The following is a 27,928-nucleotide window of genomic DNA, read 5'->3' as shown; positions in this document are numbered from 1 at the left end:
GTGGCTTGCTTAACGCGCTTACGAGGTCGTTTGTACTCTCAACTAAAGCTAAAAGTAGATATAAAAACACCCATGTAAAGTAAAGCCTTTTTTAACGACCATGTATAGTAAGACCTTTGTCACCAAAAAACGCCCATGCATAGTAAAACCTTTATGTTAAAAAACACCCATGTAGAGTAAAGCTTTAAAATGACAGTATAGTAGTAAGACCTTTGTTTAAAAAATGCCAATCTATAGTAAGGCTTTAATAAAAGTAAATGGATTTTAAAAAGTCCATGTAAAGCAAAGCCTATTTTTTAATCGCCATATATAGTAAGACCTTTTTAGTTTTTTTGTTTTGTTTTTGGAAAAAAAGCACCAATGTATAGTAAGGCTTTAATAAAAGTATAAAATAAACACCCATGTAAAGTAAAGCTTTTTAAACGACCATGTATATATAGTAAGACTTGTTTAAAAAAAGACTAATAATCCTAACAAATGTCCATGTATAGTAAGGCTTTGTTATAGGTAAATAAATATATACAATGTACAAATATATATATATATGTATTTTTTCTTTTCTTTTTTTAAGTCAGTGTGAAGTAAAGCCTATTCTTTAAATGACCATGTATACTATATATCTATTTTTCAATCTATTTACTTTTATTAAAGCCTTACTATACAAGGACATTTTTTTAAACAAAAGTCTAACTATGTATATACATGGTCGTTTATAAAGCTTTACGCTACATAGGTGTTTTTTTATTTACTTTTTTAAAAACCTTACAATACATAGGCGTTTAAAAAAAGGTCTTACTATACATGGTCATTTAAAAAAAAAGCTCGACTCTACACAGGTGTTTTTTTTAACACAAATGTTTTACTATACATTATACTATAGTAAGACATTTTTGTTTTAAAAAAGGCCCATGTATAGTATGGCTTTAAGAAAAATAAATAGATTTAAAAAGTAAATTTACAGTAAAGCCTATTTTTTAAACAACCATGTATAGTAAGACCTTTTTTTAAAATAAAAAAACACTAATGTATAGTAAGGCTTTAATAAAAGTAAATAAAAAACACCCATGTAAAGCTTTTTTTAAACGACTATGTATTATAAATGTATATGCCAATGTATAGTAAAACCGGTGTTTTAAAAAATGCCCATGTATAGTAAACCTATTTTGTATAACCCCCCCCCCAAAAAGTCATTCTTTTAATTTACAGCATAGCGAACGCATGAACATTCCTGCCACCTTGTGGCCAACTAGCGCAACTGTCCCCTGTAAAAATATCAATGACATTCACAATTCTCAATCAGCTCACAGACAACATTCGTCTGGGGAGAAGCCAGACAATTGTAGGAGGCGGAGGAGAGGAAGGGGGGAGAGGTGGGAGGAGGAGGAGGGAGGAGGAGGGAGGAGAAGCACTTGTATAAAGCGGCCGCGTGGGGCCACAACATTCACTGACGGCGACATCAACTTGAGCGCGCATGTACTCGCTGGCAGACAACTTTTGTTTTCTGACCTCTACCTTCTCTTGGATTATTCCTTCGGTTTTTTTTTTTGGAAAGCTCCAAGCCCAGCCATGGATATTTACATTTTGCTTTCCGTCTTATCTGTCACGCACTCCTGGATTTGGAGCGCAGGTAAAGAAGGAGAGCTTTCAAGTGTCTTATTAGACCAAGTCCGTCAAAGGAAGCTTTTTTTCTCAATTGCCTATTTATCTATCCATTGCAGCACTGGCGGCTCCCGTCGACGCCACGACGACCCCCGGCGCGTCCCCTGCCGTCCACGTGCGCAGAAAAAGGTGCTCCTGCGCTACGTTCTTGGACAAGGAGTGCGTCTACTTCTGCCATTTGGACATCATCTGGGTCAACACGCCCGAGTAAGTCGACAAACCACTTAGAAATGGCCAATAAAAAGGCAGTATTCCTAAAAGACGGTTTTTCTCAATCACCCTTTTCAGGCGATTGGTCTCTTACGGCCTGGGCAACGCTCCCAGAAAGAGGCGTTCGGTCCGGGTGGTCGCAGCCGACGACACCCGGGGGTCCCGGTGCCGGTGCCTCCACCCGGGCGACCTCACCTGCGCCCGATTCTGCCAGAGGACGGACGAGGACAACCTCAGGTGAGTTGTTCACGTAACCGCATGTCTTTATAACAATCGTGTAAAAATGTCAGCGCCTTTGGGGCACTTTAGCAACAGTCATTCGCCGCCATTGACGGTGATTGACGTCTAGCTAATCCATTTTGACTGGCGTATTTACAATCCATTTATTCGTCTATCAACTGGCCGCCGTCGATTCATCTCAAAATGACTTTATCGCTAAATCAGTTAAGGGATGGAAGTATCAAATCCATCACCGAGTTGCAAAATAATTCCACAGAATAATCTCGCCATGGACGGTGACAGACGTCCAATCCATTTTGACTGACAGCGTTTGAATCCATGGTTTAACTACAACATTTGCTCAATGACAAACTATAGTGGCATATTAATGTATCAAATCCATCAACGAGTTGCAAAACTGATTCATCTATTAACCCATTCAATGCCAATGATGATTAGCAGTCCGATTAACCAATCCAATCCATCAATCTCTGATGGAGATAGATGTCCAATTCATCCCGATAGGTGCCATTACAATACAAATGAATCTATCAAAGCCATCAATGAATTGCAAAATATTCAACAGGTTAACCCCTTCCATGCCAAATGATTTCAATTGCAGCAAATACTTGAAACGCTCTTAACTCGGGCTTCTAATCACAGTTTTTTTTCCCACTTGACTTGCAGGGAGGACACTTTAGCGAACATCGAGACCCCCTAAAAGACAAAATGTTACCTCATGGACGCTACTTGGATGTCACTGGCCTCCATCTTGGTTGCAGACACACAGACAAGGAGATCCAGATGAACTGAAGACCAGATTTTTTTTCCATATTTCAACTTTATCACCAGTGTTCATGCCAAAAAGAACATTTATCAACATTTCAAAGACCACCACCAACAACAACAAGAACTCCCATCTATGGATTATTATCATTTTCCGCAATTTGGATGCCTAACCTAATAGGCGCATGGGAATTCTCATTTCATTGGTTCTCCCTTAATAAGTATTTCATTCCTCACCATGCTAGGTCTTATATATTATGCTATTTATTTGTATATTTGCTAGCCATATTGGTTAAGTGCTATTGTTTGTCATTTCTATGAAATGTACTGATGTCAAGATGCCAAAATCTGGCCATGTTTGAATAAATTTGCATATGTTTATTTAAAACCAGTCATGTCTATTTAATAATTGAATTTACATGGACCTCCAGAATTTACAATACTTATAATAATCAGATAAGTCCAAATCAATAAAATGCTTCTTTGAGCAAAACATTGGAAGAAATACAGAAATAGAAAATATTAAAATGATATCATCCTATGAATAGAAAGCGCCAATCAAATGAACAGATGAAGATTTTGATAATAAATACGTATTAAAAAAATAAATAAAAAGATCACCTTGTTGACTCATTTGCTGCCATTGATGGAGAAAAGACGTCCAATCCGTTTGGACTGTGAATGGTCGCCGGTAGCTTCGCCCAATCGCCGTCAATGGCGGCCTATGGATTAAATAGAACAATTCACATGAGAAATTTGTAATAATTAACTTACATAAATAATATGTCATCCTTGAGAAAACACTTATGGTCAAAAGTTGAAGTATAAAAGGTGTTTTTGACTGTAAAAAATGTCTTTGTGCTTGTCCAAATGGAAACATTTAAAAAATGTATACAAGAACATTCCTTAATGAACATTTTTTTGCTTCTCGGAATGTGTTTCATCATCAACATCATCATCATCATCCTCAATATGGTCCCCGTTTTTAATTGACCTGTCAATCACGCATCAATTTTCCAAACCCGCGACGAGATTCGCTTCAATAAATTCAGGAACCGAAAAAAAGTCCAAATAAACACGGTCGTAAAAATGAATGCGGGACACGTCGTTGTTGGGTCGGCTTCAAACGGCGGCGCGACGGCTCGTCCATCCCATTACTCATCATCCCTAAAAGTGTTTGCGTTGGCAGCGGGCCGCGAGCCGCGAGCCGGTGCAAATTGGTGGAAAAGTTTGAAGCCTGCAGCCCGTCTGGCAAAATGACTCGGAGCGCCTCGGGCTCCGACAGATAAATACTCGTACTGTGTCCTATTAACATGAACAACAAGGGCCAGGTGAACCTGGCATGGTAAAACAGTTCGGACATGTCGGAGAGAGAAAGTTATATAAGGGCGAAAAATATTATTTACACAGCCAGTTGACACTGCGTGCCTGCAACGGAATAAAGGCGTTTATCGTTGTTGTTTATGGTGACTTTAACCCGCATTTAAAAGCCTTCATTGAAGCTTAAGCTGCCTTTTAAAGGCCATTGAGAGAACTTGACTTTCATTTCAAAGCCTATTTGAAAGCCAAACACCAGTTTGAATGCTTCATTTGAAACCCTTCTTCAATACAAGTATTTAAAAGCCCAATAAATACCGTAATTCTAGGTGGAAAAGCAAATTTAAAACTCTAATCTGGGTTTTGAAATGCTCTCATTTGAAAGGCTAACTCTCATTTTAAACTCTCATTTGAAAGCTAACTCTCATTTTAAACCCTCATTTGAAAGGCTAACTCTCATTTTAAACTCTCATTTGAAAGCTAACTCTCATTTTAAACCCTAATTTGAAAGGCTAACTCATTTTAAACTCTCCTTTTAAACTCTCATTTGAAACACTGACCCTTCTTTTAAAGCAGCTCTCGAGCCCCATGCGGCTCCGGGCCAAAATGATTTTTTTGTGTTCTTTGCGTCTTATCACATTTTGTATTTCCCATGGCTAATTCCCTCATTTCATGTTTCTCTTATTTTTCCTCTCTCCTAAAACACACTGAAATTCATCAAAACAAATCATCAATTATTTTACTTAAAAAAATAATTGGGCAGATTGGATTTTTGCAGCTATTTGACTCCCGCAGTTAAATTTTTTGTGGCTCTTTGTGTCTAACTTGTTTTAACAGGGGTCTGTTTTCAACTCTCGTTTGAAACGCCGACCCCAGCTCCGGAAATTTGAAACCTTCAACCCAACATCCCACCTTTCCTAACGTTTAGCACGCACGCACGCACGCACGCACGCACGCACGCACGCAGGCAGGCCGGTGACGCGACACAATGGCGCTGGCCTTCTGAACCACGGACTTGAATGCGAGCAAGTCCCACGAGCCGCTGCCTTTTGACACAAGTCATTAGTCTAGTGAATAGCGTGCGAGTCGGCATAATGGCCCATTACGCGGCGGCCAGGAATCTCCTCCGCTCGGCGAGCATTCGACACGACGACAATAGAAAGGGAAGGTCCGGGGCGGGGCGGGGCTGACGTTCGACACACCTGAGTTTCCATTTCATGTTGGCGAAAGCCAGTAACTGGAAAAAAAAAATGATTTGGCTAATTTAGCCTTCTTTTTAAAGGGAACTACACAGTCACCTCTAGAGCCAGCCCTTTTTTTTGTACAAAAATGAACTGAAAATGATCTTTCCTGAATTCACACTTAACAAATATATACATAAAGCATGGGAGGAAATCGTTAGTGCAGAAATATAGTATTAATTAAAAAAATTGAACATTGAAAAATTCCATTGAAAAATACAGGTAAAAATCCTTTCATTCATTCATTCATTTTCCGTGCCGCTTACCCTAACACATGTGTCAAAGTGGCGGCCCGGGGGCCAAATCTGGCCCGCCACATCATTTTTGTGGCCCGGGAAATTAAATCATGAGTGCCGACTTTCTGTTTTAGGATGAAATTAAAATGAAGAGTATAGATGTATATTAAATTTCCTGATTTTCCCCCTTTTAAATCAATAATTGTCATTTTTTAATCCATTTTTTTCTGTGTTTTTACTTCAAAAATCATTTTGTAAAATCTAAAAATATATATAAAAAAAGCTAAAATAAACATTGTTTTAGATCTATGAAAAACGGAATATTTAGGGCTTTTAATCCAGTTCTTTTAATCCATTTATAAAAAAAACAATCAAAATATTATATCTAAAATGGTCCGGCCCACGTGAAATCAAGTTGACGTTAAAGCGGCCCGCGAACCAACCGAGTCTGACACCCTTGCCACTATCGAGGGGAAATTTTGAGTGTTCAAAAAGCCTACCATGCGTGTTTTTGGGGACGCATACCCGCAGAAAACCCACACAGAATCGGAACCCACGGGGAATGAACCCTTGATTGATCACAGAAAATGCAAAGCAGCCATGCTAACCATTGACCATAATAACCTTAAAAATGAATAATATCTTCCTAATAACAAAAATGGCTGAAATAAAAACTAAAAATACACGAGTTATGGCCTTTAAATAGGCTAAAAATATAAAAATATATTGAAATAAATCTTGTATAATGACAATAAAGGCTAGAATTGTCAGTCATTGTCTGCCACTGACAACAATAGACATCCAATTAATTTCCTAGCGACGGACACATACTTTATCTGCCATTGACGGCGTCAGGCGTCCAATCTGTTTTGCCCGGCTGGCAAAATAAAGCATTTTAATCAGGTTAAAGCTTGCTTCAAGTATTTCTCAACGTCAGGTTAAGTGAATCCAACGACTGTTGCGCACCGTATTGGAATTCGCGCGATTGCTTTTGTCGTGGAGTTATTTCAAAAATGCTACATTGTTTAGTATTATGTCATTGCAAAAATAAAGCCTTGTGAAAGAAATGGCCTTTAGGGCTTCGGCACCTCATCAATCCAGCGGATTGTCACACTATCAGACTAAATATTAAGACAAGCGTCCAAGCTAAAAGAATCGGGACGCGCTCTTAAAGGGCCGAGCGGCGACTTTGTCAAATGTGATGATGGGATTGGACGCCCAAGCCTTTTAAACTGGGAGGGCTGGCAATGACAAAATTAGTTCACAGTTAGCGGGGATAAGCCCGGAAAAAATCAATGCATGTTTATGTTTGGATTCATTTAAATTAAAACCTTATTTTAAAGAAAAAATATTTTTCTAATTATTGTTAAAATAATCCAATTATGACCCTCAACATTTCGACACATTTATAACCCCAAAATAATTGATATAAAATACTACAAGTCCCCCCAAAAATAAGCGAGTGAGCGGGAAATTCCTTTCCTGACCTCTGTGACCTTTGACCTCACCCCGCCAAAATGTAATCGCCTCTTCCATTTCATATCACCGGCATATCCTGCACATTTACAAATAACCCGCTTATTTGTTCTTGCGTTATCTGGCACACAAAACAGAGTTGGTTATCCGTAGTTTTCAGCTATCGGCGAACAAAACTATTAAAAAATAGCAAGCTATTTTCTAATCCAAGCATACAAGGAGCACTCACTTGAGGGCACGAATATTTGATCGCCAACGCGCACGGCGTGCCGCGACAAGCGCCGAAACGCGACTCCTTCCCTAAAAAGGCAACGCGTTACTTTTTGGTTGCACGTCTGATGGTTACGCATCTCCAAAGCCAAATTGTAAACAAGAGGAGAAAAAGGGCGAGCTGGATAAGCCAGGCTTGACCACGAGCGCCGCTTCCGGTGGCTTCCTCGATAAGATTAGCGAGCGAGCGAGCGAGCGAGCGGTTGTCTTTTTGGCTCTTGTTGATGGAACATTTGTGCGTTTTTGTAACACATTCCAGGCATATTTCCACCAGGAGCCATTTCCCAATCGCCACAGAGGCCCCCGCGTGTCCCCCAACGGGAGTGATTAGCAGGTGGAAAAAGTGAACCGTGACCACCAAAAAAGGAAGTTTGGATAGCGTAAATCTTTGGTGACAAAGTCGAGGTCCGAAAGGCCAAGTCAATCTTTGTAAAAGATTGCATGTTTTGACGCTAAATTTGAATGAATGTTTCTTTTGTCCAAAGAGTCAAATTTTATACTGCAAGAGTCAAAAGAGCCACACCTTACATTAGAATCAGCATAAGAAGATCCAATCTGCCAAATTATTTTTTTTAAATATAATGTATTATTTGTTTTTAAAGAATTTGAGGGTGTTTTAAGTTACAATAAAATGAAGAAAAAGATGAAACCAGGCAAAGAGCCACAGTATATGTACAAAATATGATAAGAAGCAAAGAGCCGCATGTGGCTCGAGAGCCACATGTTGGCCTCCCCTGCTTTATTCCTAAATAAATCAAGTACTTAATGAATCTGGGAATATTTGAATATTGAAATAATTTTTTAAATGAAAAATATAAATAAATAAAAAAACATATGTTTGTATGTATGCATATATATATCAGTGGCGGTCCGTGCATTTTCTCGTACATACAACTCGTAACATACACACATACATATATATATAGATATACATATATACATACATATAATATATATATATATACATATATATATATACATACATATAATATATATACATATAATCTACATATGTACATATATATACATACATGTGTGTATATATATACACACATGTATGTATATATGTATACATACATACATACATGTATATATATACATACATGTATATATACACATACATACATGTATATATACACATACATACATACATGTATATATACACATACATACATGTATATATACATACATATATATACATACATAAAATAAAAAGTCAAATTATATATATATATATATATATATATATATATATAATTTGACTTTTTATTTTATAATTTTATATTTAATAATGTAGTTTCTTACCTTTTTTAATTAAAAGATGTTTAAACTAAAATTATCTGAATTTGTACAGATTTACTCAAATTGAAAAAACATCTAGGAGAATATTTATCACAAAGTCAAAGGCTGCCACTGACGGTGATAAAAGTCCAATTGGACATTTATCACCATCTATAAGAGTCAATGAGTGAAGAAGAAGAAAAACCAAATTAAAAATAAATGGACTTGGCAAGGATGAGTTCGACACCTGCGCTGTAAATTGAGCCGCGTTTGTTACAATGCGGTTGCTCGGATGTGGAAAAGGTGAAAGTTGTCCAACTAGAAATGATTTGGCGTGTCACAACAAGCGAAGGCAGCTTCCATCTCAACCCGCACACACGCGCAAGTTTACACGTTATATTATCGTGCCGTCCAATCTGATCCATCAGCGACTCGCTCGGCCCGCGATGGAAACAGTGCACGTCGCGGCTAAGCTAACGGGCTAATGTCGCTTCGCCCTTCTCGCAAGCCGCTATCGCTGCAAACAAAACAAGATTGCGAGCACCTGCGACATAACCGAGCTGCATTTTTTGAACAAAAGTTCAACTCTGTCAACAGTTTGTGATTCAGCTGACGATAATCGCAGTCGACTACGTTTAACCCAAACAAGGGTCACCCAAAGTGACCTTTGAACAACTCATTTTACACGAGGTAACTAAACTTGTTTCTTTTTTTTTTTTTACAGTAGAACAGTTACATAAGATAGTTTTTCATGTTGTGTGTAATTAGATGTCTAATAAAAAGCCGACACACGTGCCCTGTTATTTCCTTTTTACTAACGCCGTTTATTTTCCAGCAAAACTTTTCGTTTGTTGTTTGGAATGGTTTTAAATGGGCTTGGAACAAATTTTATTGAGAGAGGCAAAGATAAAAGCATGGGATTGGGAGTTATTGCCTTTATTGGAGGCTTAAAATGAAATGATGCTTTCTAATGTGGTCTTCGAAAATAAAGTATAGTAAGAATCTAATCATTTGTCTTTATTTAGTTGAATTTCCACCTTTCTATTTTATTTTGAAATGAGTCAATGACCTCCAGGTAAAATAGATTAGACGTCTATCGCCGTCAATATCAATCAATGACTTCATATTTTCAGCCCTATTATGATGTCCATTATTATACAGTGGTACCTCGTCATACAACATGCTCGTGGTACAACGAAAATTTCGATCGAATAATTCGATCGCGATACGATTAAAATTTCGAGATGCGACGAAGCCAGGTGGCCATGACATGAGAGGCTGTTTATCATTGTAGCGCACTGTCTTTTTTCGCCGCATCTCTTTCGTGTATAACTACTATATCTACGAGGACTGAACCATTTATTCAGACGAGTTTCGACCAGGAAATGCACAACGCGCATGCGCGGGCAAAAAGAGGGCTTTCTGGGTAATCAAGTATACTCGTGCACACAACACCCATAGGCAATGGCACCCTTTCTCAGAATAAAACCCACAATTACCCACAATCAATACGTGGAAAGCTCAGCTATTGCATTTCCTGTTATTCTTTCTAAGTAAAGAAGCTCCCACGATCGTTCTTTCAAGACTATTTCTCGTTGGCAAGTGGTGGTGCGTTATCCTATTGTGAGGACATTTGTGTGCATCATTTTCGGAATATTTTGAAGGCAATACAACAGCAAACAGTCCATCGATAGCGAACGTGAGGGTGGAGGCGTGGCAAACCGCTAACCCGGCAAGAACGAAGGTAACAAAAGACAAAACTAGAATTCAGTTTTGTGTAAAGTTTCATTAAATGTATGTTTGAGTGTGTCTGTATATATTTATCCAAGTTAATTTAAATTTGTTTGTTCGTTTACGACTGCCGTGGATAAAGTCCCCCCGAAAAGCCCCCCCCTCGCCTCCGTGTGTGTCGTTGTCTCTCCCCTCCGCGAAATGCGTCTAATTTTACATCTATTAAACACATTTTATCACTATTAAACCACTAATTATGTGTTACTTTGTTAATAGATGGCGAATTAGAAGAAATAAAACATTTTTTCCAATCCAATATCCTGTTTTGGGTGTTTTTTCAGAGGGTTGGAACGAATTCATTTGTTTTCAGTTCATTTCAATGGGAAACGTTCGCTCGAGTTACGAAAAGCTCGACATACCATCTCAGTCTCGGAACGGATTACGATCGTATGTCGAGGTACCACTATATATTGATTTGACTTAAGTGATTTTGGCCGGAAATTGAAACAAACTTGAAAGTTATACTGTGTATTATTAGTTTAATTGCTATCAATTGATATAAAGGCTTGTCATCATTTCAGTGCAAATAGCTGGTCTATGGGCCTCATTGGCCACGGGCGGGTTAACCCGCTTATCTTCCACGCAAAGTCTGTGACGTTAGCGTTGCTCCTTTAACGCGCAGCGCAGCTGTCAAGCTTTTACTGTACCACCTGCACCCTGGCAGATGTTACAGTAGCGCAGGTGTGACCCCGACGCTCTTTGACGTGAAGCCGGCCGCCGACGACGATACGGGAATGAGCTATCGTTATGTTTTTGTCTGGAATTGGAAAAAAAAACAAGGGGATCGCGTGCGTCACGCTTGTTTGGGTGCGCGAAATATTGAACGTTCGACGTCGTAGACTTTGGCGGAGATATGAAATGAGACTGTTGTTGCTGGTTAGCTTGTAAACACCGAGCGGCTTGTTCCATAATAGTCAAATATAATGAGAATAGAATCGGAGAAATGCAATCATCATTTTTTGGAGTCAATGTTTTGTCGTTAAATCGTTAGCTGACACGGGTTTTATTGCTACAAGTCGCTGAAATTAGAATCCGTGGAAAAATAAACATGATAAATGATGCATAATATTGACTTGATAATAATAAATAATAAGGTTATGTTGGGTTTCAGCACAGAAAACTGATTTATAATGGTTCATTCATAAGATTTTTAAAAAAAATCAGAAATGCCATCGCGCCATCTAGATAGTTTTTGATTAATATTAATAGTATATCACCTCCGAAAGTTTCACGTTTAAACAAATTGAACCCTTGTGAGGATAACTAGCATGAAAATGAATGAATGTCCATCATTGATGATGGCAGTCGTTGACTTGATATGATTTGCTAACACATTTTTGGGCTACCTTTTTCAAATATGACACCTAAAATGTAATATCTTTTTTGATTAAACCTCTTTTTGTCACAACAACGAATGAATTCTCACCTCAGACAGTTTCACCTTTTTGTTTGAATTTAGCAGATTGGATTTGATAGCCTATTTTTGTCAATGCTCGCATATAAGAGATGATGACCATCACCAGAGGAAACACGATTTTGATTATAAATATAATACATCTTACCTCAGAAACGTTCCCTTCAAATGAATTGGACGTCGATCGCTGTCCATGGTGGCCAAAAAGTCAATCGTTCTGATTTGATGGCCCTTTCCATTCTGCCTTCTTCGTTTTTAACATGTCGAGCTGAAAGTAATCAAAGCAGAGATTTCTTAAATGTTTTAGAAAATAAATACATGCATTTTTTTGTCAAATTGCATTATTTTTACCCTTTGGAATTCAATCCAAGCGCATATTCTTTAATCATATGACTGCCTGAACTCTTTCAATCCAACCTTCACTTAACCTTTTACACATTAGGTTCATTATATATTATTTGGACATTCTTTAAAAGGGAAAAAAATGCCCCGTGACCCATTTATCAAACCCTCGCTGCGTACGTATTTATTTAGTGGAGAACATCCTGCCCATCGCTGTTGTGTCCTTCCATTTTGCCGCGTGGCCAAGTTGGACTTTTTTTATCGGGTTGGAAAAACAGCAAAGCCCAATTGCAGACGTGTCTGCCAATCAGTGTCAATATCCCCGGCTTGTGCTCATTTGCCACAAAAGCGCAGATAGGGCGACGCGTGTGCGTTTTGGGAGGCGAAAAGACGCAAGATTTTCCGAGCCATCTCGATCTCGATGACCCCTTTTATCGAGGGGAGGGGCTGCCCTTTGAGGGGGGGGGGGGCTGAATGCCAGTCTCTAGAACTGGAAAGGGACAAAACAGGGAAGGATTATCTTGGCGGTTTGTTTGTTATTTTAACGAGATAGAACGTGACTGAGGGAGACCGAGCTTTTAAGATAGAATTTACTGCCGGGAATGCGCTGGATTTAAGATTTATTTGGAAGGGGTGAAAAATGGATGGATAAAAAATAAAAACAGTAGGACTTTCGGAGATTTTGCCCATGAATAATTTCATACCGGTCATCCTTGGCCAATTGTTCCCCGCATTAATGATTGTAATTCCCATTATTAAGCGAGAAAAATATGTTGACTCACATTGGGCGGACTTAAAAGTCTCAAATTGGCTTTTTGTATGCACTAAAATTAAGATTTTGTAGATGTCGGTGACTGTCTGGGTACATTGCTTGCTGACACACTATATTTATAGAGTGAAAAGGTGGACCAGACGCATATTATGACAACATTAGCAATCGATGATGACGTTTTCATCTGCTACCAGTGGCCGAGACGATCCGGATTAGAGCCGAAATGGGGAGATTGGTTTTACAAAAAAAAAAATTCTTAAAAAAAATCCTGTACATAATTTGAAAAACTAACAATAACACAAACTTTTAAGACTAAAATAGCAAAATGAAATCTGAATTGATGAAAGCCATAAACAGCCATAGACATCCAATCCATTTGAACTGGGAGAGTTATACGATAAAAATACATAAAACAATACTGAAAATATATACACAGGTGCATTATGATAGCAAATGATATAGGAAAATCAAAATTAAAGTAGAATAAATAGCAACAAAATATAGAGCAACAACAAATAAAATATTGATATCTGATGTATGAAGAAGAAAAAGTATGGAAAAAGATAGAATGTAAATTACTACTACCCGAACTTGCAAATGAGTCAAACAAAGGAATAGTGACAAAGTGAAATCCTGATTTTGGAGGAAGAAAACAATTCCTTGTGCGCACGTGCTGGAAGAGGCCAAAGCCACGATTGAAATCAGGACATTTCTTATCTGCCATTTTCTGACAGGCTTATCCGCATTCTTCATCTGGGCCTGATCTCAACGTGGACCGGACCACCGGACCGCCCGCCCGCCCGCCGTCTGGCTTTACACGGCCTCCGTCTCGCAACGTGTCGAGGAACGTCCATACGTGACGCCCAACCAATATTTGCTTTTTAAATTCCCTTTGAAGGCCGACTTTTTCCCGCTTCTTCCACTTTGCGCGAGTACAGACGTTGTCAGTCAGATCCGATGGCATTAACCTCTAACCTGCGGACAAGTACTTCCAGGTGGTTCTTCTCGTCTCGGGTCACCGCACAGCGATGTTGCGTCGTCGTGCACGCACGCGTGGCCGTTCTAAACTAGACATGAAATGTCTTAAATGAAAAACTCAAAAGATAATTGAGATTTTTCGCTTAATTAACTTTTTGAAAACATTTCTGGAGTCATCAACGATGGCAGAAATCAGATTATTTACTGTTTTCCCCTTCAAAATAAAAGGAGAATTTTTACTAGTTTTTTCGGTAAAGCAAAATAATTTTTCTTTTCCCCTAGTATTTTTTTTTATAACCTAAAAAAATATAAATACGTAAAAACGTCAAATAAAATAGAAAACATTTTTTTAAAATAACATTTTGATTTTGGCCTATTTTAGTCAAAGTTCCCAATAAAAGCTAAATGGAATATTTACTGATTTTAAAAAAATAAATACAATACATTTTGAGATTTTTTTTACTGTTTTTTTATATAAAGAAAAAAATCGTATTTTTCAATCGCACCTGAGTATAAGACGAAACTAGGAAAACATAATAAATAAAATAATAAGTAAAAGTCAAATCAAGTAAAAATTCCCAATAAAATCTCAAAGGGAATATTTACTGATTTTAAAAAAATAAATACAATAAATTTAGAGATTTTTTACTGTTTTTTAATAAAGAAAAAAATAATACCGTATTTTTCAGACTATAAGTCGCACCCGAGTATAAGACGCACCAGGCAAACAATGCACAATGACGACGAGAAAAAATATATACAAGTCATACCATTTTTTTTATTTGAAACCAAGAACAAACTAACCGTTCAATCTGTTAACATAACATTTACAGATTTGAACCGACTATCAAAAATGAATCAGGGCCGCCCCGAAGCAAAGCATAACACGGCTGAGTTTCCCACCCTTAGCTTAAAAGCTCATCAACTTTTTGAAACCAAATCTTCTTCTTGTGTGGTGACGATCCAACATTTGATCTGGCGCTTGGGAATGTTTCTCTTCTGAGAAGAACCCACTCTTTTCCAATTCCTAACAGGTGTCTGCGAGCATAACTTCCTGTCCCAGTAATCTTCCCTAAGGAGACTTCGGCGGCTAACGTAGCACGCCAGTCTCAGTTATGTCATCTTTCGCCGCTTCCCGCCGAGCCCTCCCAGGTGGTCTCGTGAAACATTCCACCGCCTTCCGCCGGGCGACGACTTGTCCCGGCCGATCACGTGATGGGAAGCTCAACTGTCAATAAAATGGCCACGCCGTTTGTTTGTCGGATAGCTCGACTTTTGCGACCGGCCGGGAATTCCGGGGGGGCTTCGTCGGCCGCACACGCAAGAGAATTGGAATTCGGTCCGGATTCTGTGGACTTGAGTTCGGCGCCGACTGACCCATGCCAGGTGCTGCACGCGGGAGACGGACCCCACAAGTGGCGGCGGCCTACTTCCATCCTGTTTATTCTTCTCTTTCCTCGCAATATACTTATTGGCCGCCGTGAGCTCATTTCAGACATGCGACGTTAGCTTCACCGGATTCTGCACGGAATCTTTGAAACGAGATATGTAAAATCGGCCACTATAAAAACCGGACTGAAAAATGAATTTCATTCATCCATTGGGTGCTTGAGACGCCCAATTCATTTCCGATTGGAGGGTCGGATGAACAAATGTGTCCATCAACCGAAAGTTGTCTGCTGTTAATGGCAGGGAATTAGTTAAATACTATGAAATTTAAGATTTTTAAAAAAAAAAAATTGTGTCCATGGGGGTCATAGCTACACACTGCAAAAAATCAGTTTTACCAAGAATATGAGCTCTTAAGGAAAATTCAGTAAGATACGAAGGATTATTTTTGCAGATTTTTCATTCATTTTCATCAAGTGTATTTATATGAAATAATACCCCAAAAAACATTAATGATTAATAACTACAAAAACTAAAAGGTACGTGACTCCAAATGTGATTTCCATGTATGCGTGCACCAGCTTATTATGATGTTAACTTTTTTTTAATTACCCCCAGAAAAATTTACTTGTCACAGGGTCCAAAAAAGCAAAACATGATGAACTGTATTTTCTCGCATATTAGCCACATTCACGTATAAGCCGTACCCTTAACATTGCCTTAAAAATTGTCGAATTTTACATTGTACATTTTATGCTAGATACGTTTTTTAAATCCGTAGACGTCAAAATGAATTTGTCTTGCATTATGGCATTTCGTCTTACTCACCTTGCAGTTTCGGGCATGTCTAATTTGTGCGCATATAAGCCGTAGCCATCATTTTTTTGAGCGACGAATACGGCGTATATGTGAGAAAATACAGTAATCAAAGGGTATTTTTTTTTCAAGAGTTTTCTACAATTTTTATCTGTTTTTCAAGCTGTCTCGGTGATTTCCCCGAATCACAGCGAATTCCCAAACTGCGGCGAACCCGACTGTGTATTCCCCAAAGGAGGTCACGGCGTTTTTCCAAATCCGAGCATCGCCACTTTTTGTTATTTTTCTCCCAAAAAGTCCCGATTCAAGGAAGGTCAGCGAAGCTATTTAGTCTATGGAACGGTGGCTCCTCATAACATCCACGGGGGGCTTCGCGGCGGCGCTTATCAAGGCATGCCAGACATTCCCTCCACGCGTGTTTGTGTGCGATTGAACGCGGCGTGGAAACGTCGGCGCGTGCATGCTCCGACCTGAGCGCAGACGTGAGCGTAAACACGTGAATTCAACTCCTCGACATTCCAAACACTTGTAGCGCCCGCCGAGCAAAACAAGGGCTCGCTTTCCTGTTTTGTTCTTTTATTTGGGGGGGGGGGGACTGAGTTGAGACTCCCCTCTTTCCATCGCACGCCTAACGACTCTCCTCATCCTTTACAAAAAAAATAAAAACCTCCCAGGTAATCGCGAAGTACTTTTCCATTTTAAGATTAGCCGTCTTTTGTGTGTTATCTTGTTTTTGACGGGCAACTTACCAATAACAGCGTTGCTTCCTGTTGTTGCCTTCAAAACTTTCCAAAGTACAAGTGGTGCTGAAATCCTTCAGAGGAGGGGTCTTCATCTCAATTTGGCGTGGGGCCTTCAAGATAAGAGGCTAGATTAGTCTCGGATGAAGGATGCGCTCATAAAAAAAGGGGGCTAATGTTGCTCATTCGCTTTGGCTGACAAAATTTAGCATTAGCTGTAGCTTGAATCTCTTTATTGTTATTTTACACATACTTATGCATCATATTTTTATAGCCCGTGGCAAAAGATCACACTATTATTGCATTTTGATTACAAGTAGAGGGCCGCAAATATCGTCCTGCGGGCCTCAATTGACCCCCAAGCCGCAGTTTGAAAATGCTAACGTAGCCTATACAATTTTATCCTCCCTTGCTTTTTTGTGGTTTCACTTTGGCTGACAAAAGTTAGCATTACCCATAGCTTGAGTCGCTATTATTATTGTATACATACTTTTATGTATCATTTTTTTTATAGCCCATAGCAAAAATATGATAGGGTCACACTAAAATTGCATTTTGAAGTCAAGTAGAGGGCCGCAAATATTGTCCTGCGGGCCACAATTGACCCCCAAGCCGCAAGTTTGAAAACCTAATGTAGCCTATACAATTTTATCCTCCCTTGCATTTTTGTGGTTTCAAATATCCACCCAAAAATAGGAGAAAAGTGAAAAATAATCTTTCAGAAATCCCTTACAAAAGTCCATAACATAGCTATGCATTGTATTCAGCAACAAAATTGACAAAAATGCTTAATACAGCATTTGAACATAAAGCTTTGAATCAAATCACGCCAGACATTGAAATATCGTCAAAAATGCGTCGCTGATAACACAATCAACAAATAGGTCATTTACACCCTCAGTTATGAAAACAAGGTCACGAACCTTGCGCGGTCGCGCCTTTAGATTTGTCACCATATTTTCCGTTCCCGACGAATAACAAAAAACGTTTGCGTCCAATTAAAAACGCCGGTCGACCGTGTCGTTCTTTACATCCATTCATCGCGTGCGTACGCGAGGGCGTTCACGTTAAAGGATTTAACGCAAGACGGCATTCCGGGAGTTGTTGTCATACGTTTTCCGTGACATCAAAGCAGACGACGCGCTTGTCGATTCGCCAAAGCGGACCACCGGAGTTTACGGCGCTTGGGTATTATTAGCTCAATGACTACTTTTATGATGCATAGGCCAGCCCTTTGCGTCCATATTAAACATGGTTCTTATCTCCCGAGTTGCAGGGACCAATGTGCGGTTCCTGTTATTGCCGTCCCTCAAAATTGCGGCCCGCGGATTCGGATTGTTTGAGTCACGACGGCGAGAACAAAAAAAGAAAAGAAAAAAAAAAAAAGGATTGTTTGTTATCGCAATGCCCTTCCACAGCAACTTGAGCGTGTGTTGTTATGACTCAGAGACCAATCAGCTGCGCTCGTATTTACACGATTGGATGGCTGTCAGTCAAAAATGGATTGGACGTCCATCGTCGTTAATGGCAACTATTAATTAAATTTTTGAGTTGAATTTATTTGTACTGATTTGACGGAGGTAATATTTTGTTACAAGCTTTGGTCTGAAGTTTGATATGAATAAAAGGTGATTCATAATTATTGATCGGTAGATTAGTTGCAATTAATTGAGGTTAATGCCCATTTAAAATGGATTGAAAGTCCGTTGTTGTCAATGGCAACCATTGATTTAATCATTTAAGTCAAATTTATTTGTACTGATTTGACGGAGGTAATATTTTGTTACAAGCTTTAGTCTGAAGTTTGATATTAATAAAAGGTGATTCATAATTATTGATCGGTAGATTAGTTGCAATTAATCGAGGTTAATGCCCATTTAAAATGGATTGAAAGTCTGTCGTCGTCAATGGCAACCATTGATTTAATCATTTAAGTCAAATTTATTTGTATACTGATTTGACGGAGGTAACATTCTGTTACAAGGTTTGGTCTGAAATTATGAGATTATCGATAGGTAGATTAGTTATTAGATTAGTTAGTTAGTTACATTAATCGAAGTCAATGCCCATTCAAAAGGGATTGGACACCATTCACTGTCAATGGCAGCTAATAATCAGTATAATTAGTTGTATATCAAATAAGACTCTTTAAAATTTTAGTCTGAAGTTTAGTTTTAAACGTCCATTCAACTTTGCTGAATTTGATTCACTTAAACAATTTCACACAAAAGAAAAACAATGCTTTTGTTGACCTTCCGTGCCTGCCAAATTTCATGAATGCCCATTTTAAGGGAATGAGAGAAGCAGCATTGATTGCCTGCGAATGGAATTTAACAGTGTTTTCAAATGAATCATAATGTTGTAATATGTGAGATACCATATTGTTTTTTTCTTTTGACAATGCTGATGGAAAGATGATAGTAGAGGAAAAGCAAAACATGACATGGACAAAGGTTCTCTCTCCATGATGTCATGCATCAGAAAGTTGAAACGACTTCACTTCCTGCTGCGGTTGATTCATTTACCAAAATCTGTAAACATGGACGATGGCAGGAATGTTCTGCTCTGGTTTTTATTCGGGAATGTGGCATCATCCATCAAAGCTGAATGTTATACATTCTTGGGCCGGCCAGAAAAGAATCGTTTATTCAATGAGCCGACATCTCTGGCATGGCTGAGACGTGAGTCAGGAAAAAAAAAAACGCTCATATCTCGAAAAGATGCGGGTGTTTGTGACTCTTTGGTATCGATATGACCAATCCCCTATTTTGTCCTTGGTGTTAGATTTCACAGCCTTGGGAGATCAGATGGCGCACCGGATGCGATGATTATCCGCGTTACCCTCATGTGACGACGGTAAACAAATGCAAACAAAGCTGCGTTTGTGACATTGTTTTCGCGACGCTCCCAAAGGTAAGCTGAAGTCGGAAATGTAGATGGGGAAATTGATAGCGAGGTTGTTTTAAGAACGTGTCTTTTTCAGGTGGTTCTGGTCACCCAGAGTTATTCGATGCTCATCAAAATGTTACTGAAATATGCCTTTTGATGGCGGGCGACGTGCGCGGAATGCGTCGTGGTGACGTCAAACCAAGGGTGGGTTCTCGAGGAAACCTCCGCCACGTAATATCGGGAGGTGACAATATCACTGTATCGATATTATTGTACAGTGGTACCTCGAGATAGAAGCTTAATTTGTTCCGGGACCGAGCTCGTATGTCGATTTTTTCGTCACTCAAACGAACGTTTCCCATAGAAATGAACTTAAAACAAATTAATTCGTTCCAACCCTCTGAAAAAACAACAAAAATAGGATTTTGGATTGGAAAAATATTTGTATTTGTTCTAATTCGCCATCTATTAACAAAGTAACAAATAACTAGTGGTTTAATAGTGCTAAAATGTGTTTAATAGTACTAAAATTAGACAAATTAGACTTTTTTCGCGGCAACGCGCTCGTAACATAACACAAACAAATTTAAATGAACTTGGATTACGATGCAGACACACTCAAAAATAAGTTGAATCTAACCTTACACTAAACTTAATTCTAATTTTGTTTTAAATTTTCATACCTTTCTTCTCTATTTGTCTCTGGCTGGCAGCAAAAGAAGCAAATTTTGAAGTGAAAGTTTTTGTGGTGAGTTTAATTGCATGTACAAGACGTTGTCATATTTAAAATTCAAAGATATTTTTCATATCCGCGATCCGCCATTGACAGCGAAAGCCGCAAACCGTAAAGTAAAACATAGAAGTTAGTCATCTAGGCTGTTATTATAATTTAACCTTTGATATAATATATATTTTAACTTCAAACTAAAAGAGTTACTTAAATGAGATGAATTCATTCTAAATTGAACTAAGAAAATGAAGTCATAAGTGATAAATATCGATAAAACACGATTAATCAAGTGATTTAAATGTTAATCTCTAGTTTGACTTCAAACCAAAGCTTGTAATACAAAAAAGATTCAGAACATTTAATATGATGCCATTGACAGCAATATATGTCATTCATCTCAAATAATCAAGATGAATATATCAATGGAATGGGATTTCATTTTAAATTTTTCAAAGCCAAGTGTTAACAAATCAATACAAATTAATAAGAGTTATAAAATGAGTACTGGAAGATAGCCCGCTGATTAGTCACAAGCAATGATAACTTTAAGTACACTTTCCTATGAATGATTTAATAATAAACACAACTCATAAACCTTCTTGGCCAGTCCAAAAAGGATCGGACGTACCTTCCCACCCACCAACCAACGGCAGGCCAAGACTCGCCTCCGTGTCGCCCAATGCTAAACGAGAGATTGCAAAACAGGAGAAACAGGAAGTGGCGCTCTCCTGTTGCTTGACTAACTCACCTGCAACGCGATAAGCTGCCTTGCTTGGTGGCAGCCATTTTGGAGCAACTGATACTGATTACGCCAATGCACATAACACCGCCAAATACCTATCGTGCAGTCATAACGACCTATCGGACTTCCTCTTTTTGATTGGAAACGGAATTCAAATTCACTCTAAATCGGCTAGCCTTGGTTTACTTGGAAATAATTCATTTCTAGTGGCTTCCTCGGAACAGGTTTTTTTTGTTGTTGTTGTTGTTGTCATTGCCGGCTAGGGAACTCCTCTGGAGGAGTGGTGGGAATGCTGTTCTAGTTCTGGCGCGGAACCCAAAGTCCTCGGGGCACGCCAGTTCATGGAGATTAAATTGCCTCAAATGACACGGCAGGTGATTCGACGGGTTTAAGGATTTGGAAAAGAAGTTTGCGCGCTCACGTGTGCCAGCGTTCTTTGGAATTTGCTTTTTTAACGGATAGCGCAGCGTTTTGGTTGGTTGGTGAGGTTCAACCACAATTTTAGACACCTTACAAAATAAGTCATTATGGCTGTCAATCAAGTCTGCCACAATTTGATGTGATTTAACCCGATAAACGTATTAGGCTAACAAGGGTTAGCTATCCGAAACTGTTAATATGTTACATTAACATTTTGGTAAATTCAAACACTATGAATTATATTAAATACGTTTGCCTTTCCTTGCCTAAATTCAAAAATATTGTCTTACAAATTCAGAAATAGACATCGAAATGTTGCTAATTCGCTTTGGCTGACAAAAGTTAGCATTAGCCATAGCTTGAGTCTCTATTATTATTTTATACATACTTTTGTGTCATTTTTTTATAGCCAATGGCAAAAACATGAGGTCACACTAATATTGCATTTTGAAATCAAGTAGAGGGCCACAAATATCGTCCTGTGGGCCTCAATTGACCCCCAAGCCGCATGTTTGAAAACAGTAAATGTAGCCAATACAATTTTATCCTCCCTTGCTTTTTTGTGGTTTCAAATATCCACCAAAAAATCGAAGAAAAGTGAAAAATAACCTTTCAGAAATTTGAAAAACGTACTATCAACCCAGTTGAAATTAAAAGGACGTCTTGTTGCGATAAACTCGCGATTGGACGCCAACGGCGCTCAGTGAAAAACCGTTTCACGCTATAGTACCTCTCAAATAAACCATTATCTTTGTCCAAACTTGCAATACTTTAATCATTACTTGCTTTACGATTTTACCTTACAGTGATAAATGACAATGCAAAAAAAGGATGATTGACATCCAAATTCTTTTAGCGTTGGCAAGATTGAACTTGTCGTCGTGTGTCTATTTTTTTTTTTCCATTTTTGTCAGCGCTTCGCTGGCTAATCGTCCGATTATGCAAGCGCTGTTAGGAGTATTTAAAACAATTAAGCGACGTTTAAAATGTCTTGAAGTGCAAGTTGCTGCAAACCACAAGCATGTTGCAAAAGATTCATTTTGCTTTTGATGGCTTCGACACACGTTTGACAACAAAAAGATTTTTGGACTCGTTGGCTAACCTTGAGGAAAAAAAACAGCCCTGAGCGCAGATTATTATTATTATTATTATTTTTTTTTTAATGTCTGAAGGAAAATAAAACTTGAACATCGATTAAACATGAAATTAGATTAAATTTAACGGGCAAGTCGCAAATGAAGATGAGGTGAGATTATTCACTGTGAGCATAAAAGAGCATGAAAATATTTATTTTTTAGATTAAAGGATATTAAACAAAGATTAGCTGATTATAAAATAAAGTTTTGAGTCAAAATAAAGTACGAGAAGAGAAATGTTTTCATTTAAAAAGACCAATTAAATGATGACGACAGGGCCTATGTCCGATTATTATTATTATTATAGAAAAATAAAAAAACTGCTGTCATCACATGAAGACAGAATGAAAAGTAAATTATAATATTAATAAAATATTTTTTTAACTTTAAAAAATAGAATACTAAAATAGAAAACAACATAAAGGCTCATCGGTGCTAATAAAATACAATATTAAAAAATAAATTTCTGTCAAGTATAATATATTTCAATACAAATGATTATACATAATTAGAATATAATTAAAAAAATATTATTAAAACATGTTTTTTAATATCATAATAAGAATGTATTAATATGTATTTTAATATATGTGTTTTTATGTTGTTTTTTTCTTTTTATAAAGCTCGTCGCGATCCTTTAACTATAATTATAAGTCCAACCAGATTTCATATCTCTGGTCATCTTAAAAACCAAGTCATTCACTGCCATTGACGGCGCTAGACGCCCAATCCATTTGGACGGGGAGGGACGAATGTTCTATTACTGTCAATAGCAGGCAGCTTGTTAACCACCCTGACTCTTTCCTGGAAACGACTTCAATTGTACACAATGTGTCTCACTAGCAACCAAACAAAACATGGCTCACATGTCAAAAGCAATCATGTCCTCCATCATCATCATCATCTTCACTTGCTACAGCATGCAAAACATTGCCCTAACAAACCGTTCATTACCTAACATCTGTCCTTCCCCAAAAAGATTGGACGGCAACGGTTACGGTGCGGTCCAGGCCGCCGCCACCGCCGCCACTGCCGCGTTTCGCGGGAAGTGCTGCGCGGACAACAGGATGTGCCCTGGCTCCGCTGTCGAGGGTCGAAGAATTCTAGGAAGTTATTGTACTTTGTGGAATGGGCTCAGGAATGCTAGATGTCTGTCTTTTTTTTTTTTTTTGTAAATTAGGCCTGAGTCATATCACGTCGGAGGTGACGGACTTTGAAGATAATGTGTCCTGTTAGTTAATGTCAGGCTGTTTATGCTCACTCACTTCCACATTCCACTTGATGGAATAAAAAAAATAGGGCAATTGAAGGTTCATATATAGTTCGCATATTATCGTATTTTCTGCACCTTCCACGAATGGCCCGTTTTAAAAATTGTTTCATAGATAAGGCGCACTTGATTATAAGACGCGGCATTGGTAGTCGTAGGGGATTGTGTTATACATCCACTAGTTAGAGTAGTACTGCGTAGGAGTCGTTATACATCAACTAGATGGAGCTGTGCTAAAGGAATTTCATACAATGATTAACCCATTTTTATACATATACAGTCATACCTCTACTTACAAATGCATTTAGGTACAAAGTTTTCAGGTTACAAAACCTTTTGAGAGATGCAAATGAGTGCCTCAAGATACGAAAAAAGATCCACGTTACGTAAAATGTCAATACATTTCTTATATCCGTTATTTTATTTTGAAATTTTCACGGATGCACTGCTTCTTGCTTGACAATTTCGCTACACTCTATTGGGCTCTCATTGGCTGTTTCATAAAAACCCTCCATGTTTCTTTGACCACCGTTGTCTGCTTAACCGTGGAACAAATTAGAGTATTTACATATAAAGTACCGCTCTACTTACAAAATTTTCTACTTACGAAAAAAGCCAATTAATTTCGTAAGTAGAGGTACGACTGTATAAGGCGCATCCGATTATTAGGCGCATATATCATAATAATAATTATATATACATATATGATTAACTAATTCCCTGCGATTAACAAGCATGGATTTCCGATCCATTTAAATGTTAATTTAACCCATTTTGACTTCTGTCCTTCGCCGCTGCCTGTCGAAAACCGATAAGACGTTTATCACCATCGTGCGTTAAGTAACAGTTTTGGAATCCCACTACTGAACTCTGCATACCTGTCAACCTCTGCCGATAACTGCCCTTATAAATGATTATGATTCCCCTTACAAACCCCCCCAAAACCTTACAAACACCGTACGACTCGTCGTACGGTGTTTGTAAGGTTTTTGGGGGGTTTGTAAGGGGAATCATAATCATTTATAAGGGCAGTTATCGGCAGAGGTTGACAGGTATGACTCTGCTTTGTCACTTTTCACCTGGTGACCGCACAAATATTTTTTTTTTTAAATCCGCTAGCACCATTTGTCTTTTTACGACTGTAATTAGAATCGATAAAACGCCGGCTGACTTTGGCCCCGAGCGCCTCTCTCCCCACTCGACGTATCCGGTGGCCTAACATTCTTGCCTCTCCGGCTCTCTTTTTGATCATTGGAGAACGTTTCCGCCGTGACGGGCCTTCTCCCCGACGCGTGGATGGGTCAGGGAGCAGCGGGGTCATGGGTTAACACCACGGGCGGCGCTTTAGCAACAAACAAGTGCTCCCATAATCCCCCAACGGCGCTGAAAGGCGTCACTCTGCGTCTTTATAAATGCCGACACCCAGGAAAAAAAAAAGATCTCCAAAGGCTCCGCGTTAAATCTCGGCCGTATACATGTCGCGGTTGCTGTTATAAATCACGTCTTGAAACGCGTGGAAGCTTAATGGAGGTGAGGATCAGTGGGCTGATCCTCCCGCCGGATCAAATGTTTGCCGCGTGTTGACAGCTAGATTTGGCCTGCGGCATTAGGATGTGTGTTTGTGTGGCTAAAGGTGGGGAGCACACCCCTCGATGATGTGTTCGTCAATGTAGGGGTTAACAGGTTTGACCCCGAGACCCCCAAAACAGGCAGAAGTCAACGACAGAAAGGTTGGATAAAATGTTGCCTTTGTAGTGTTAATGACTGGCAAGCAACTTTAAAAAGGCAATGGCAGTGAATGAGCTAATAGACGGAATTTTCGGACTTTACAGAACTAATTATGATTTTTTTAAATGGATTGACCAATTTTACGACACATATATTAGCCCAGCTGACAGCTAGTAACGCAAGAGATCTAATTAAATAATCATATTTCGTTGAAAAAGATACATTGATTTGTTCAAATGCAGTATATTTTACATATCACCAATTTTAACATTGTTAATCCACAAAATGATGACCTTAAAAAACACATACCAAAGTACATAATATTTTGCTATCTTGACTTAGTCTGAACTTTATGCAATTTTTATTTTTATTTTTTTTAACCTTTTAAGTATTTCAAAATGCCACGACATAATTGCTTTCTAAAATTCTTATAGTTTTAAGAAAAATGTTACAAATGTTACTCTTGGACAAAAAGGCAGAATTGATTCATTCATAAAATATTTGTTTTAACAATTTTAACTAAACAGGAGTGGAGCATGACGTGCCAAACAAATGGCCATTTTTTAAGTTGGTTTAGGGCGCCCTCCAGTGGCAAAACTGTAAACTACGAAAATACCATATTTTTACATTCCACTAGATGACGGGATTGCTGCATAAATGCCAACAACATACCAGACTGCATTTGTATCATGTCATTGAAAAACAGACAAAAAAAGTTGTTGATATAATTTTAAGGAAGAAACAAAAAAATGGATATTAATGTGATTCAGTTGTTTTAGTAATTCTAGTTTTAGTTGCTCTAACCGCCCACCACCACTCCCGATAATAACAGAAACTTATTTTTGCAGAATTGATTAGGCCAGAATTCTTTTTTTTTTGCCCCCAGTCTAATTGGTCACGAATACTTTGTTCATCAAACAATAATCGTAATGTTTTTACAAACTGTGGGAGCATTTTTTTTTAGTTATGTTTGTTTATCAACCATGAATTTGAAAACTAGGGCAAACAGATGAATGTGTTCTTTTTTGGGTTTTTTTTTGTGGGCAGGAATGACGTTTGTTACCAATGTCACGCGGTATTAATAGGCTCACGTACTGTTTTTAATGTGATTTAGAATTTTGACCTAGATATTAAGGAATGCCAGAATTTGGTGAATAGTGATGCTTTCTTTACGGGTCTTAAATAGAAGATTGAATATTTTGACTTCCACAACCTCAATTGAGACTCACCTTTTTTCCAACGTCCGCAGATCTCCACAATTTTCGGTTCCCGGTGATGTTTTTTTGCTCTTTTTTTGTTTTCCCAGAGCTCCGGATGACATCATGTTCACGGTCCGCTGCTGTAAAAATAAACATAACAACTGTGAATGAAATCTGAAATGACAGAGGATGAAAAGAACATTTTATCTGAAAGCTATATTACATATTCACTGGCGCAAAATAGGTATACTTACAATTTTTTTAAACTGTACGACAGCCAAGAGAAATGTTTGTTTCCTTTGGTGACATTGACTACAAAAGTGCAGTAAAAATGATGCAGGAATGCAACTCACCTGCATTTTTACTGTAGTTTCTCTGCAGTTTTTTTTACACAATTAGCACCACTCCACTATTGCATTCCAAACATGTTTTTTTCTGGTGCACAGGTTGCAAAAGGAGGAACAGACGTATATTCTATGCATGGAGAGAGAAAATATTACAATAAAAAGTCATATAAGTGCAATGGCATCGTCTTAAGTGCAAATGTATTTATGTCAGCAACACATTGTAAAACAAAACGTTCTCATAAAGATCACTAAATTAGCAACCGATTAACACAACGACTAAATGTAATACTCCTAAAGAAATGTACATTAATGGAAACGTTCACAACTTACCGTAGAGATTATAAATATAAAATGTTTTTGATGTAAAGTGGATTGAACTGGCGTCCATCGCCATATTGGCTTGATTAATTTTGATTGAGCACACCTGACAACAGGCTCGTTTTTTGTTTTTGTTTTTTTTTCTATCGAGTGCTAGCATAAAACACTCACACAAACATTGCCAAATTAAAAACTTTAAACCTTGTAAATAT

The 27,928-nt window shown here is 38.2% G+C and overlaps 2 protein-coding genes across 2 annotated transcripts in view; one reads left to right on the top strand and one right to left on the bottom strand.

Moving 5' to 3' along the window:
- LOC144067368 (uncharacterized) overlaps nt 1-27,928 on the bottom strand; it is a 155,556-nt gene that overhangs the window by 123,568 nt on the left and 4,060 nt on the right. Inside the window, exons 5-10 of the mRNA XM_077591071.1 lie at nt 27,405-27,525; nt 27,082-27,191; nt 16,947-17,050; nt 12,049-12,168; nt 3,496-3,596; nt 2,825-2,897 (exon numbers count right to left, since the gene is read on the bottom strand). Coding sequence (XP_077447197.1) covers nt 2,825-2,897; nt 3,496-3,596; nt 12,049-12,095 — 221 coding nt within the window. The 5' untranslated portion in view covers nt 12,096-12,168; nt 16,947-17,050; nt 27,082-27,191; nt 27,405-27,525. The remainder of the gene's footprint in view (nt 1-2,824; nt 2,898-3,495; nt 3,597-12,048; nt 12,169-16,946; nt 17,051-27,081; nt 27,192-27,404; nt 27,526-27,928) is intronic.
- edn1 (endothelin 1) lies at nt 1,434-3,256 on the top strand. The gene is made up of 4 exons (XM_077591070.1): nt 1,434-1,627; nt 1,719-1,866; nt 1,948-2,106; nt 2,776-3,256. Exons 1-4 carry the CDS (start codon nt 1,567-1,569, stop codon nt 2,807-2,809), a joined length of 402 nt encoding a protein of 133 aa, XP_077447196.1. The 5' UTR covers nt 1,434-1,566; the 3' UTR covers nt 2,810-3,256.

Source organism: Stigmatopora argus, chromosome 21 (genome assembly GCF_051989625.1).
Source record: "Stigmatopora argus isolate UIUO_Sarg chromosome 21, RoL_Sarg_1.0, whole genome shotgun sequence".
NCBI lineage: Eukaryota > Metazoa > Chordata > Actinopteri > Syngnathiformes > Syngnathidae > Stigmatopora > Stigmatopora argus.
This window is presented reverse-complemented; position numbering and strand designations above follow the sequence as displayed.